The sequence below is a fragment of the Muscardinus avellanarius genome (genome assembly GCF_963383645.1).
Source record: "Muscardinus avellanarius genome assembly, chromosome: 1".
Classification (NCBI taxonomy): domain Eukaryota; kingdom Metazoa; phylum Chordata; class Mammalia; order Rodentia; family Gliridae; genus Muscardinus; species Muscardinus avellanarius.
In genome coordinates, this window is record NC_137786.1 from 80,022,053 (window position 1) to 80,035,791 (window position 13,739).

Sequence of the window (13,739 nt, forward strand, 5' to 3'; positions counted from 1 at the left end):
TGTGATTCTACTGTCTTAGCATTCCAAATACTAGAATTACAGGTATGAGCCATCAGGCAGGACAAGAATATTATTATTTTTAATGGAAGGGGGGAGTCTAATTCTTTGGGTCATTCTTTTTTTTTATTTATTTATTTATTTTTGGTGGTACTGGGGTTCCTGGAAGCCCTTCTACCTCCGGGCTACACTCCCAGACCTATTTTTACATTTTTATTTGGAAACAGGGTCTCCTAAGCCAGCGCGCGCGACTGGCTTCGAACCTGCACGATCCTCCTGTCTCTGCCTCCCAAGCGCGGGGATTACAAGCGTGCGCCATCACGCCCGGCTATTCTTTGGGTCATTCTGAAAAAAAAAAAAAAAAAAAAAAAAAAAAAAAAAAAAAAACCCTGGCAAAATGTAAAGTCAAAACAATAGTCTTCCAACCACTTTTTATCTTGCCGTCCTTTTTACTAGTAACATCATTTTTTTACTAGTTACATTCAAGAGAAAGGCAAGAATATGGTAGTAAGATATTCTCTTAGTAGAAAAGTAAAAACTACAAATAAGAAAAACTCTAAGCTTTAGAATCATGCATAAAATTAGGGCCATCACATGACAAACTCAAGCTAGTCATGGCTAGAAACTGGTAAACAGTCACACCCTATTGTGTGTGTGTGTGTGTGTGTGTGTGTGTGTGTGTGTGTGTGTTTTATACTTTTTTGGTATATTGTAATTATACATCATAGTGATATTCAAAGTGACACACACATTACTTAGTGAATTTCCCTTCCAATCTCACCCTTTTCTTCCTCCTCTCTCCCTATACATGTTAGTGAGATTGGTAGGGATACCTTCATACATGGAGATAACATTATTTGAGCTGTTTCCCTCCTCAATCTTGTTTTACCCCTCCCCCATCCCCTTCCACTCGTTTTTTGTTTTGTTTTGTTTTGTTTTGTTTTGGTGGTACTGGGGGTGGAACCCAGGGACTATACTCCCAGATGTATTTTATACTTTATTTGGAAACAGGATTTCACTAAGTTGCTGAGAGCCTCACTAAGTAGCTGAGGCTGGCTTCAAACCAGTGAGATCTTCCTGTCTCAGCCTTCCAAGTGCTGGGATTAAAAGCATGCACCACTACACCCGGCTTCCACTGTTGTTTTTGTTGTTGTTTGTTTGTTTTTTACTCAAAAAATAAAATCATTTCAATTTATTCAACAAACATGTACTGACCACAACAATGTAAAGTATACATTTGGGAAACTGCAGTTAGGTACAAAATATAAAAGATAACCTGGTTCCATCTCTCAGGAAGCAAACTGGTCTGAATTATAGTAAATACTCCTCTAGGGCTGTTTCCAAGGGGAGAAAATATCTGCATTGGAATGACAGCACCCATGTGACTTGTAGTCACCAAGAAGGTAGTCCAGATGGCAGGGGAATCAAAACAAGAAACAACTGAAACCAGGGGTATGACATGAAGGAGACATGTAATTTTGTAATATCATGGTTTCCTGAGAAACTCTTATTAAAATACATTTTAAAATAGGCTAATTTAGGAGTTGTATCCTTGGGTTTGAATGCCACAGAATGGAGGAGCATGTTTTGCATTGATTCAGGAACCGTAATTTATCATTGAGTAATTGCAAATGGTTATGCAGTAACCTGATCCTGATGGGGTAGTAGTAAAGCAGACTGGTTAAATGCTACTTTAAAATTTGTTTAATTCTGAGAATGGAAATCATCTTGCTCTTCCTTTGTATAATAAGTGGAGCATCCTAGATGAAACTACTGGTATCACTGTGTGCACGTTATGCTGGATTGACGATATGATATCCTGGATTTTATCTCAAGCCATCAGATGATGAGAAATGCTATAACAAAGGGTGTTCTTTTACATGCCCTCTCTCCTCAAAGTACACTTACTGTTACAAAATCAAGAAACAGTTTGCAAAGCAACACCAGATTTGCTGTCTCAGATTCTCCTTATGGGTTTTTCATATGCTTAAAAAAAAAAAAAGGCAGGATAATTCTCTTAGCATCTGGAAGGAAAAACAAAAGAGATAGTAAAGAGACTAATTCCAATAGGGGTGAAGCTTTTAGTGGTTATTAAAGAAAGGAGTGGCCGGGCGTGGTGGCGCACGCTTGTAATCCCTGCGCTTGGGAGGAGGACACAGGAGGATCGCGCAGGTTCGAAGCCAGCCGTGCTGGCTTAAGAGACCCTGTTTCCAAATAAAAATATAAAAAAGAGGTCTGGGAGTGTATCCCGGAGGTAGAAGGGTTCCCAGGAACCACAGTACCCCAAAAAATAAAGGAAGGAAGGAGAGAAGGAAGGAAGGAAGGGAGGGAGGGAGGGAGGGAGGGAGGGAGGGAGGGAGGGAGGGGATAGAAGACTTGATGGAATTGACAACAATAATCTGAATGTAGTTTTATCAAGGGTTGGTGGAGCAATGCGCATTCCTTTCAGTTCCCCAGTACAGAAGGGACCTAAACAGACGCAATCTATTTACTCATTTTTGGGATAATGTAAAAAGCCAGAAAGCAAAGGTAATAGATGATGATGGGATAACAGCTTAACCAGAACAGACTGAAAGGGCAAAAAGAGTCTGTTAATCCAACTTCCAGTTGTCTATTAAGGGCAATATGCACATGTATGGATAAAGTAGCCTGGGAAGGCAGAGAAGAAAACTTCTTGAGACCACTTAATAAAGGAGTCCAATATGCTACATTTCCAAAACATTTTCATGAGATTCAGTTAAACTCAAAACATATAGAAATGCTGAGGCTGAAGAATTACAATTAAAGTTGGGATGATAATCAAATGTATAAACAGATGTTAAATGGTTGTGTCTCCTTTGTCTGACTTGATTATTAGGATAAATATTATATCTAATGAGAAATGCTTTCCAATCTTAAAACGAAGAATATTTTATAACTAAAACAGGAGACCAGTACTCAAATAAAGGTCATTGCTCAATTACTAATCTTGCAATTATTTTTTCTCTTCTTTCTTCCACTTTCTTCCTTTTCTTTCTTCCTTTATTTCTTTCCTCCTTCCTTCCCTCCTTCCCTCCCTTGCCTCCTTTCTCTCTCTCTCTCTTTCTTTAAAGGAAAAAGGACACAAAAATTATTATACATCTAAGGCATAAGACTATTAGCACCTTTTCCTTAGTAACTATCAGAAAGGAGTCAACCACCATTTTCTGTCATAATGGGAAGGATCCCAATTTGCATTTGCTGTGTTGTCATGGTACTATCTAAGCACACCAGCTCAATGTCATAATTTGTTTAAGAGAAATATAAAGTTGGTGAAGGTCTCCAGAATGACAAAACAGTGTTTAAATGATATAAAATCAAATACCAAAGGCCAAGCCAAGACTGACTTAAATATATTGATGATAAATGTGAACTGTGCAAAGATCCAAAGGCCTTTCCAACTGTTAAAGCTGTGGGGAATAACCTGAGCAGAAATCACTGATGATATCCTATGAAACTAAGGAAGAAACACAACTGGTGGGACTGCTGTGATAACGAAGGGTATATGTTCTATCTACATCTGGAAATTTTGCTAACTCCTATTCATAAAGCTATATTTAAAAAGCCTATATCTAAATGGAGGCCTAAACAACAGGAGACTTTGTCTGAATTACAAAAGGCCATAGTGGGTCAATCAGTATCTTTGGGCTCTTATGATCCACACTTAGATATAATTATGGAAGTGTCTGTAGCATAAATTCATGTGGAATGGAGCTTATGGCAAACACCCATGAGTACTACTCAGTGATGACTGGTAGGATTGTAGGTAAAGAAAGACCAGATGCAGCAAAACACTATATACTCTTTCAAAGACACTGACTTACTATCGGTTATTAATTGAAACTATATGACTAAAGAAAATAATCTTCAAACTTGAAATTATTCCAGTGAAACATTCCAAAGAGGAAGGGTATACTGAGAAATTTTTCATCAAAAAATAGAAATGGTTCCAACAAGCACATCTTCCAGAGGAACACAAGGAAATCATAACATGTTCACAAATAACCTCTTCTCCCTTAGGACCAATTTTAGAGCCACCTATAGAACTATTACATTCTAGTTCCACATAGATATTGCTCTATTAGCAGTTCCTATTTGACAAACAAAAAGCAGCCTAGTTTACAGATGTCAGGTCCAAAGTGATAAATGGCATAATGTTTTGAAAGCTGCCATACTGAGATCAACTGATGAAAAAAACAAAGAACATAAGAATACATGAACCTGGTGAACTTAATTCCATGCTGCTATTCTTGTAGTGACAGACGAATTAGACAAAATAGGAGCCCTACGGTTTGTTTATATTCTGACTCATAAGTAGTGGTAAATAGCTTAATCATATAGTCAGGCAGATGACAATGGAAAATTGGACTGGAAAGGTAATTAAGAAATTCAGACTGCAGCCCATGGCAAAAGCCCACGTCCATGAGTAGAAGACATGGGTCTATGGGAATTTAAGAAATTCCTTAAAGATATGTTGATACACATAAAAAAAATTACCTTTTAGAATCAGAGGATGACTAGAGTCAAAAAGTAGGCAACTTAGTATGTTCTCTCAAGGTGGTCACTTGGGTTCATAAACTGTATGAACACAGGGAATCTCTAGCCATGTAGTGATAGCCAAACAACAGCATATTCCTTCTGTAATTTCTGAGGCATGAAATGATAAGGACTGTCCAATCTTCCAGGAAGAAAGATAGACTGCAAAGAGATATAAGGCAGATTCCCAAGGGCAGTATCTTTCTATACATCTGGCATATAGACTATCTTAGACAACAGACTGTAGCACCAAGAAATCATATGGGCATGAGAAGAACACACACTTATTCTGGACTGAGTTTTGCACAATACTCAAAGCACAATAAAAGTACTGGAACAAAAAATATTCTACTAATTTGGAAAGTCAAGTTATATTTGTTCAGATTTTTAAAAATGCATTTTATGATACATTGTATTTAACAATGGGCAAAGAAATAACACAAAAATGGATACATCACCTTGTTTATTATCCTCAGAATAAGATGGAGGAGGCGACTGAAAATAGTAATTAGAAATTTGAAAAATGCAACTGAGACATTTCTTATCAAAATGGGAGAAAATAAAGCCCATAAATATTGTCTTATGGGCTTTTATAAGTGTGTGCTTGCACGTAAAGGACCAAATGAGGGTCCCCACAGGATAATATTACTCTGTTTTTGTGAGGGATCTGAAAAAGATGGTGTTGGGGATGATGCTAGTACGACTGTACAGTTCTTATCGACCTCAACATTCATTCCCTACCTGTGATGTAGTTCCAGGATAAGGACTTAAACTGTGGATGCTAGAGCAAAGAAAATCCCTAAGCAAAAAACTATAACTATACTTTGAAATCTGTATACTACAATATCTAAAGGTCTGATAGAATAAATTATGCCTTCACTCCATCTTCAAAATTAGGGTTGACAGCGAATTCAGTTGTATTGCCCAGTGCCCATTAGTTCTTGATCCGTGTAATCCTAACCTATAGGAACGGAATATATTCAAGGCAAAACACTTGCTAGACTCATATTGCTATAAGCAAACAGGACTAACGCTGTAGATAAACCTGATATCTCTTATTGGGGTGGAGTGTTTTTAGTAAAAACTGATGACAAGTGGAAATAAGAAACAATAGCTAATGATCAATGAATTAATTGATAAGTATGTGATCAAGGAAATCCAGTATTACTGGTGCCTTGAAAGAGGTTCAGAGCAGAGGAACAATATTGTGTCTTTGAACAGTTATAGCAGATTCCTAAAGATGGAAAGAAATAGTTTGCCAAGACAACCTCTGCTTTGGAAGCTGACATAGCATGAGAGTACCTGATGCAAACCTGAGTGGCATCAAATTCAAGACATTGTGGTCATTCATTATTATGTTAAAAAGAACCAACAGTTAGTGAATGAAGTGCTCCTGAGTTGAAGTACTCAGGAGCACTTTAACACTAATATATACCCCAGCCCTTTTTATTTTTTATTGTAAAACAATGTCCCAGTAGGTTGACCAGACTGGCCTTGAACTTGTATTCCTCCTGTCTCAACCTCTCAAGTTCTGGGATTACAGGGAGCCACCACTACACCCAGCTATTATATTCTTCTTTTTTTTCTTTTTTTTTTTTTTACATTTCAAGTTATATCTACCACAAAAAATATCAACTTAGAAGAAATTTCTAGGAACTGTTTTCTGCCAAGCCATCAAATTATGCAGTATACAACTCTTAACAGACTGATCCCTATGTAACTATAAACTTCAATGACTGAAAGCTTAGAAAGGTTCTTGGCTATAGTGGACTAAATAGAGCTGCTGCTGCCTGTCATGCATGATGAAATACATATCAAACTTGCTTCTGTGAATGGAAAGAAATGATGTGAATAAGGCAGTAGGTACCTATGTACAGTCTTATGGCATTCTCAGACTAATTTACATCTAGAAATGAATAGTGTGATAATTACTTTTTTGAGTCAACTTGCTTAGACCATACTGCCCCCATATTTGGTAACATCATTCTGGATGATTCTGTCAGGTTGTTTCAGGATGAGTTTTAAGTTGAATGTGGAGTTTTTTGAGTAAAGAAGACTGATCTCTGTAATTTTTTTTTTTTTTTTTTGGTGTGTGTGTGTGTGGTACTGGGGTTCCTGGAAACCCTTCTACCTCCGGGGTACACTCCCAGACCTATTTTATATTTTTATTTGGAAACAGGGTCTCTTAAGCCAGCGAGGCTGGCTTTGGACCTGCGCGATCCTCCTGTCTCTGCCTCCCAAGCGCGCGGGGATTACAAGCCTGCGCCACCACACCCAGTGATCTCTGTAATTTGAGTGGGCCTTATTCAATCAGTTGATGGTCTTAAAAGAATAAAGGCCAACTTCTCCCTAACAAAAGAAAATTCCATCAGCAGTCTACCTTCAAACTGAAACTGTATCTCTGTCCTGAACCTCCAGTCTACTACCTCTCCAACCAGATTTTAGACTTGCTGACTTCTACAACTGCATGAATCAATTTTAAAAAAAAAATTGTGGTGTGTGTGTGTGTGTGTGTGTGTGTGTGTGTGTGTGTGTGTACAAATATACTCCCAATTAGTTCTGTTTCTTGGGACAACTCTGACTATCCATTTAGTTTTACTAATCCCCTCCCAATAAAATATACATAAAGGGAGAAATATATATTAAAAACTAAGCAAAATAAAGCATTATACTACAATAGAATTACTTTAAAAGGTGCTGAGTGCCTCCCTAAGTAGCTAAGGCTGGCTTTGAACCATGTGATCCTCCTATCTCAGCTTCCCAAATACTGGGATCACAAGTATGCACCACCGCACCCAGCACATCTTAATATTTTTGATGACATCCACTTTGAAAGGGGAACCCAGGGTCATTCTACCTCTATACCTAAACCCTCAGCCCATTTTATTTCTTATTTTATTTTATTATTTATTTTGAAACAGGGTCTTGCTAAGTTACTAAAGTTGGCAACAAACCTGTGATCCTCCTGCTTGGCCTCCTACGTACTGGGATTACAGATGTTCATTACCACACCCAACATGATATTTACTTTTTGATGAGAACAAAGCAACTGCCTTTCAATATGCTCTATGTTCTAGATTTGCCTGATTGTATCCAGGTGTAGTATTTAACTTTTCATTTATTCCTGAATTTCACAAAAATGGAAAGATAATCTAAGAGTCTCATTAGAATGGAATTTACCTTATATAATAAGAATAGTGACAGTTAATGCTATATACTTCAAACTTTATCATATTAGAACACACATAATGCCAGGTTGTTCTATTACTAGTGATAGTATTAATACTTTGTTCATTTAGGTAAAGTATTGATAGCTAGATCTCTATTTTAAGGTACATATTTTTCTCCTTACACTTGTAGGACATCTGTTAGGCAATACCTAGGTACTGTGCAAGTATTATAGTCCCTTACCCTTTTATCCAATGAAATCAGCATTCCTTGATTATCCTTACTGAAAGGTTTTATATTGGTTTTCTATTATTTCTGTGACAAATAAAACAATACAATTATCATCTAAAATTTACTGGTCAAAATCCTAGGTTAGTTTTACTGGTTTCTCTGCTCCAGGCTTGAGAAGGTGAAAATCAAAGTATTCGTCAGGTGCAATCTTCACTGGAGGCTCTAGAAAGGGTCTGCTTCCCAAATCATTCAGGTGATTTGCAAAATTCAGATCCACCTTTCCTTGCTGGTTGTCAGACTGGTGACACCATTAGCTCCCGGAGGCCACTCTCTGATCCTTGCACAGGAGCTCCTGTATCTCAGTGCCAACAATATTGCTCTGGGTTCTTCTCATGTTTAGAATTTCTTTGGCTTCCTCTTATACTGAGTTTATCCTCCACTTTTTTCTTTCACAGAAATTAGCATCAAAAATATTCATTTCTTTTCCCTCCTTTCTCATACAAAAGGGAAAGTGTGCCTCTAACAAATTCCATAAGATACTTGTAATTTCCTCTCTAAATGGATTTACAATTTTATATTCCCACTATATGAGAGGTCCTATTCCTGTACAGTCTCATCTACTAAGTGAGGTAAGCATCATGAATTAGGTTAGACATCTTTTCACATGTTTAAGGACTACCTGCATTTCTTTCACTGTGAACTGCTTACGCATGCCTTTTACCCAACAGTGAGTTTTAGAGACTTTAGGAGTGGATTGTTGGTGTTTTTTGTTTTTTTTTTTTTTTTTGCCCGTTTTTGTAAGTTTGCTTGTTTGTCCTTTTATTCCCAAATATTAGAAGAGCAATTAGTCTTTGAAAGCTTCCTTGTTAGCTGCTAAGACAAAAGATTTCAAGATCCTGGCATTTATTTCTTGCCCCAGACTAGAATTACACATTTCTCAGAAAAACTCAGGTTGTTTCCATACAAATTCATATTTCAAAACTACAATCATTGCTATTAGGTCCCATTTCAAGACCATAATCAGTGGTATGGGTTGGAAGGCTTCATTTTAGCTTTTACAGGGAGATCCCTGATTCATCTACAGTTCATTCTAGTGTATATATATTATGACAAATAACCAAATTACATATTCTTATTAATCATTATCTACTAATTCCTAGACATTCCTTCTCCATTGTGAGTTATGACTGCACTTAAATAAATTCCTTCTTCATTTCCACTACAGAAACATCAGCTTGATGTCAGTCAGATAAGTAGAGATGTCAGAGCAAAACAAGAAATTAAACCTTTATAATACCCCTAATAAAGGTGAATTAGGGTTTTTAACAAGGGCCATTCTACGTTCTTTCCATGCATGGCATATTAAAAGAATATAAAATATCGCATTCACCTATCATATTTATTCTCCACAACAATTTAGATAATTTTATTCCTGTTTTACAGGAGAGGCTTGTAAATACTTTTTATCCAAAGTCACACAGATGTGACTGAGACAAAACAAGGACCCACATCTCATTAGTATGGTCTTACAAAAGAGCCAACATTATAGGAATAATTAATTGCTGCTATTTTCTTATTACATTGACAATTCACTAATTCTTAAGGAAGCTACCAAGACATATATCAAAGAAAATACAAAGAGCAAAATTAGGCAAGGAAATCTAATCTTTTGTTCTGATTTCCACTGAATTATAAATTCTCCATTTAATAGTAGTTAAATATTGACATGAAAGAAATAGTTGAGAAATTCCACAAGTTATGTGCTCTTTGTACCATCCCATTTGCTTCCTAACAAGATAGCCTTGTATTCTCTCTGACTGTGTCTAACAGAAACTTTATTACTTGGTATTCAACTCCAATTTATGTACACTGAAGACTTTTATTTTGAAAATTACCCTTTCACACTATGCTCCCACCTCCTTAAGCTGACAGCATCTTTCTAAATTTGAAGAAATTATCCAAACATATTAAAGGGTTTCTATTTTTTCAAGCCATATGTGGGTAGTATAAAAATATATACATATTAGCAAAAGCATTTGCTTGACTATAAAAATGTAACTCTGAATTTAGAATATTCTTTTGTGTATTATAGCACTGCATTCTAAAAACAAACTGACGTCTCAGTTTATTTTACTTACACAATAAGTTTAATTTACATAGAAATAATAGAGCATTTCAGGAACAAGTCTTAAAAACAATTTCTGCTGAATGACTGCTATAATAATCTCCTTAAGAGAGAAATAAACATAAACTAAAGCGGCAGTTGTGAAACACATAGTAGCTCTCGGCTAAAGACAAAACTTGATATTCAGTAGAAAAACACTAAAAAAACCAGAAGGGGTTTTCTTTTAGATTGCTAGTTGAAGTCAAAATCTGTTTCCCTAAAACTTCATGTTAAGTATATAAAAATTTGTAAAAGGCAAGCTCTCTGAGAGAAAACTCATATTTGCACTATCCTCTGCATCCTACTTCCTTGACCACTGATAGGAAAGAGGAAATGTTCAGTTTTCCCAAAATGCTTAAAGATGTGCATTACAAAAATAATGTAGAAATGTGGAAAATGTTTGACAAGAGGAACCCACATGAAAATATATAACTCACATGCAAATGGGTGAGCTTTTCTCTTACATATAGCAGAATTTACTCTGGTCACTGAACATTCTTAAATTATAAATGCTAGAGAACACTGTCAATAACTGATGAGGATGATCTTTGTGAGATTTTATGCTGCTTATAACAGCATTACAGGTAGCCGGTAGTCATCTTGCAAAGGGAGGAATAGTCTTTATCATATTGAACAGAAAATAAATCTAACCACTGCCTTGGAGGGAGACACAATCTCTAGCCAGGAAACCTGTTTTATATACAAATATCCTTGAAAAGATAATCTGGAACGAAAGCTGTCAAAGCCTTTGCTCAGAGACACACAGAAATATATTAGACCACAGGAAGATTGTCTCCCAACATACTATAAATTCTTTAGGCTATCATATAATCTTTATGCTATTATTTAGCCAAGTGATTCCTTTTGACTATTTTATTAAAAAGGTAAAATGAAATATAAAAATTTTATCTCTTCCTTAGAAAAGTAAACTATCTGGCTAATACACTAAAAAAATGGTTCCATATGCATTATTAAATTAAAGATGAATGGGTGTGGTACACACCAGTAATCCTAGTATTGGGAGGCTAAGATAAGAGGATTGCAGGCTCAAGGACAGCCTCAGAAAGTAGTGAGACTCTCATCAAACTTGCAAGACCCTGTTTCCAAATAAAAAAAATATAAATTGGGCTGAGAGCGTACCTCAGAGTTTAGAATGCCCTGGGTTCCATCCTCAGTACCAAATAAAGTACAATAAAATAAAGATGTAATATGATAAAGAATGAATAAAACTTTTATCTTTAACAAAACATTAACCTACATGACAAATGACATTTTCAGAGTATACTCCTACCAATGATACCATGTAGGATACTTAATGCCCACATGGCCTAATTCCCTATAAAGTCAAAGGCAAGTGGGTTATATTCAACTTATTTCTTCCTTTTTGTGTAAACAAACACTTAAAAGAACACTTATTTCTCCTAACACAGTGGGAGTCTCAACCTCTTAAAACATTTAAAAGAATAAAATTAAATTTGGCATAAATTAATTTTCCTATGTAATGGTTCACTATAAAATATTAAGGTCATGAGAAGGATAGGCTTGTATAAAAGCAAAAACTTTTAAGCTAAGGATATGTTTCTAACATAACCACTTAAAAATAACCAAACACAAAGAAGCAAAAACCTTTTTTTAATCACTTTTTATAGAAAGAGTGTGTGAACTCTTACATCTTCAAAACCTTTATTCTGAGAATTTAAAATTGGAAAAGACAAAGTTAAAAGAGTATGTGTGACATACCTCTCCCAGAGCTTCATATCGTTTCTGATTCCATCTGTGCAAATCTTCCCGGTAGTTAAAAACAAATGGTTCCCCAGTTTTTATGTGTCTTAACTGCCCCTCTAGAAGGTAAAAAAATATTGCTATGATTCAGAGTACATTTACAGTAATATAGAAAGCATAATATATAATGCCACAAAATTTTCAACTTTTTCAATTTGTTTTCCTTAGACTTTTTTCTTTAAATATCAACATGATACAAGCCTAATAATAGCAGAAAAGAAAATGCCTTAAGTGTTCAAAAGCTATTCTTGATCTTCATCTCACTAATCCAAAGCAAACTAACAATATTTTAGTACCTGTTATGTAAAAACATCTATCAAAAATTTTATCAGTATGGTCCCAGTCCTCAAGGAACATAGATCCTACAGGAAGTTTAAAAGAATAAATATTAAAAAGCTAAACTACTTTTAAGAAAGTTAAACAAGTGAAGTTAATGATCTAAAAACTACCACAGGTGATTCATATAAACAATAATGTCTAGAATGATTTTTTTAATAGAAATGAAGAATCCCTACGGCTGCAATAGGTTCAGAAGGTTCCAGTGATATTTCTCAAGTAGGACTTGAGCCATGGATAAGACATCAAATTCAACAATGAGCCAACACAGGTTTAGATTATCAGACTCACTCAAGTCAGAGGTCTTCACTGAAAATGACTGAGCTTTTCTAATATTTCAAGTACATAAGCAACCAAGCTTCACAAGCCAAATAGGGAAAGGTCTGGGATACCCTAGCCTTACCCTGAGATGCTTTCTTCTCACAGGACAGTACTCTTCAGCCCAGAGTAGATAAGGTCTCTTAAGTGATATAGGGAAGTTGCCTCACACTGCTAAGCATTGTTTGTTTGTTTGGGGGGGGGGTTCTTTTTGTGTGTGTGTGGTATTGTCGTTCCTGGAAACCATTCTACCTCTGGGTTACACTCCCAGACCTATTTTTATATTTTTTTTATTTGGAAACAGGGTCTCTTAAGCCAGCATGGCTGGCTTTGAACCAGCGCAATCCTCCTGTCACCGCCTCCCAAGCACAGGGATTACAAACCTGCGCCACCACGCCCGGCTGGGGGGTTATTTTTAAAGTACTAGGGATGGAAACCAGGGGCATTCTACCTTTGAGCTATGTTCCCAGAGTTATTTTTATTCTTTATTTTGAAATAGGATCTCACTAAGTTGCAGAGGGCCTCACTAAGTAGCTGAGGCTGACTACCAATCTGTGATCCTTCTGTCTCAGCCTCTTAAATACTGGGTTTACAAGTATGTGCCACCACATTTGGCTATGGTGAACATTTTGGTTATAGAATAGTTCCAATTTATGTGCCAAAAAGTTATAGTGTACATAAGTGATATTCTCCAGAGAAATATGCCTCATATATTAAAAACTATAGGTTTTTTTTTACCATGAGTAATGCCAAACCAGTCATCCTGCTCAAACTATTCTCTAAAAACTCTACTCATTGCAAATATTAGTCTGATTTACTAAAAACTTTTAATTATTGGCATATTTACAAGGAGTATAGACTTATCATCTATCCTCTTTTTTTCCCAAGGTATATTTTACAGTAATCAGAAGAGAAATAGATCATAGGCCAACTGATTGAACCCTTCCTCCCCACCAAGAGATAAAATATTACTTATACATATTTTGACATAAAATATCCTTTAAAAACATAAAATATAATATCTGGAAAAAGCAAAGTTTCTAGTATAATCTGTTGAAACTCACTCAACATTCTAGTACACAGAGACTAAAGCCCTAACACCTGTAGCTGATACTGTAAGGAGCTATCCACTAATAAAATAGTGACAGGTCACTAAGCAACACGTAGAAAACTACAATTTGCATTCCCC

The 13,739-nt window shown here is 36.0% G+C and overlaps 1 protein-coding gene across 2 annotated transcripts in view; it reads right to left on the reverse strand.

Moving 5' to 3' along the window:
• Window positions 1-13,739, reverse strand: part of ARB2A (ARB2 cotranscriptional regulator A) — a gene marked incomplete at both ends in the record, with an annotated part of 396,136 nt that overhangs the window by 359,406 nt on the left and 22,991 nt on the right. For both annotated transcript variants that reach the window (XM_080709998.1, XM_080709999.1), the window contains one exon: window positions 11,855-11,955. In XM_080709998.1, the coding sequence (XP_080566124.1) occupies window positions 11,855-11,955 (101 nt within the window). The remainder of the gene's footprint in view (window positions 1-11,854; window positions 11,956-13,739) is intronic.